The 2099-nt window shown below is 36.7% G+C and overlaps 1 protein-coding gene across 1 annotated transcript in view; it reads left to right on the forward strand.

Moving 5' to 3' along the window:
- The first annotated feature begins 442 nt into the window (after positions 1-442).
- Positions 443-2099, forward strand: part of LOC107592668 (1,4-alpha-glucan-branching enzyme-like) — a 194866-nt gene continuing 193209 nt past the window's right edge. The window contains exon 1 of the mRNA XM_016282208.1: positions 443-759. Within this exon, the coding sequence (XP_016137694.1) occupies positions 662-759 (98 nt within the window). The 5' untranslated portion in view covers positions 443-661. The remainder of the gene's footprint in view (positions 760-2099) is intronic.

Raw genomic sequence — 2099 nt, forward strand, 5'->3', positions numbered from 1 at the left:
TATCCATCTATCTATCTATCTATCTATCTATCTATCTATCTATCTATCTATCTATCTATCTATCTATCTATCCGGATACATAATTATAAAATGTTATATAATTATAATAATATATAATACAATAATGGCAATATGTTATATAATGAATACTAATAATAACATATAATATAATATTACTAATAATAATGTTGGTGTTATTAAAACTATATTTCAAATAGCTTTAAATAGAGTAGGCTATAGCAGGTCTTAGCACATGACACTGCTTGGATATTCATGTACACTATTCATAACTTTTTCTTCTTATCTATTTATATTGGATTGCTTTATATTTGACATTTACGGTGTGACGTCGCCAGAGAGCCGAGGGTCTGTCCTTATCAAAAAATGAAGAGGGTTGAACTTTGTCAAGGGCAAAACGTTCAATGATTCGACTCTCCACCTCTCTTCCGAATGCTTGCGCGGTCATCTTAAAGCACCACGCTGCCAAGAACAAACATGAGAAGTGAGCTCATGAAGACACATCCTCTTGTTTTGGGCAGGGCGAAAAAACATGACACTGTGTCTCAAATGACAGCGCAACACAAACCCCAGTGAGTGAAAGCGGCAATCTCACGCTGTGATCGAGGGAGTCGGTGCTCGATTGCTCTGGTCTGACGTGAAGATGGCAGAATCGGAGTATAATGTTTCAGTTCCTCACTTGAACTCCCTTCTACAAATGGATCCTTACCTCAAACCCTTTGAAAACGACTTACAGAGGAGGTAAAACGGGCTTTTAAGCGTTATTTGCATCTTGTGTCTGGGTAATGGTCCTGTGCCCGTCCCAAACGCACATCGACACACGCATGTCTGTGTCAGCCCTTCACACCCGGCACTTAGGACGTGTTTTATTAATTCAGTGTAGTGTCCATTAAGAGACAGCTGCTGGATGCTCTCCGCCTCTGTGTGTAAGTACTGCGTGTGCTCTGCTGAATATGTAAATATGGACATCGATGGTTTTATGGGAGCTTCTCTGAAATCAACACAAATAAAAGAAAACGCAGCTTTAAGAAGACAGTGGAGGACAACAGTTATTTGGCTGTTTGTCGTGCTTCATAGAGTAACAACAACACCCCCCCTGTACGTGTCACATAACAGGTGCTTATTTTAATAATAGAAACCAGGGCTGCTTATATATTAAAAATAATATTTTCTGGATAAATATCACAATATTTTGTCATTAACTTGTTGCAATCTTTTATAGGGGTTCTATTATGCTTTTTCACTTTTTCAACTTTAGTTAGTCTGTTGCTGTTTTGAGCATGAAAAAGATCTGCGAAGTTACAAAGCTCAAAGTGCACTTCAAAAGGAGATCTTTTATTGAACAGAAATCACTTTTCGAAAACTACAACCAACGACTCGTTTGGACTACAACGCATATTTTCCGGTCACAGCACACACTGACACTGGCACAGCTAACCAATCACAGCGCACACTGACACAGCTAACCAATCACAGCACACACTGGCACAGCTAACCAATCACAGCACATCACACACTGGCCCAGCTAACCAATCACAACACACACTGGCACTGCTAACCAATCACAACACGCACTGGCACAGCTAACCAATCACAGCACATTTCGTGTTTCAGAAGGCGGGCCTTCATTTGATACAGGAACTATTCGAGCCGTTCATGCCAGACTGGGGAGAGAGGTGTTGTAATAATGTAAAATATGTGAAAAATAATGTGTTTTTCGAACAACCTAGTATGAGAGCCTGTTCTAGTACACCCCCAAAACAAAATCAAGACTTTGTGAAAGAGCATAATAGGACCCCTTTAAACAAACGTAAGCAAAATATATATTTAAAAATACTAATACAATTAAATGTAAAGAATTTGTTATGAATATTCTGCTAAAAAAAAAGATTACATGTTGTTGATGGAACAAATAAAAAATACACTTATTTGATGCTCTCTGTAATAAAATTGCATAAGGTTTATTTAAATAATTAAAAAAATAAATTTTATGTTTTAACGTTCTTATATATATATATATATATATATATATATATATATATATATATATGTGTGTGTATAAAAATACACTCAAATCACTG

The sequence above is a fragment of the Sinocyclocheilus grahami genome, unplaced genomic scaffold, assembly GCF_001515645.1.
Source record: "Sinocyclocheilus grahami isolate Dianchi unplaced genomic scaffold, SAMN03320097.WGS_v1.1 scaffold156.1, whole genome shotgun sequence".
In the NCBI taxonomy this organism is placed as follows: Eukaryota; Metazoa; Chordata; class Actinopteri; order Cypriniformes; family Cyprinidae; genus Sinocyclocheilus; species Sinocyclocheilus grahami.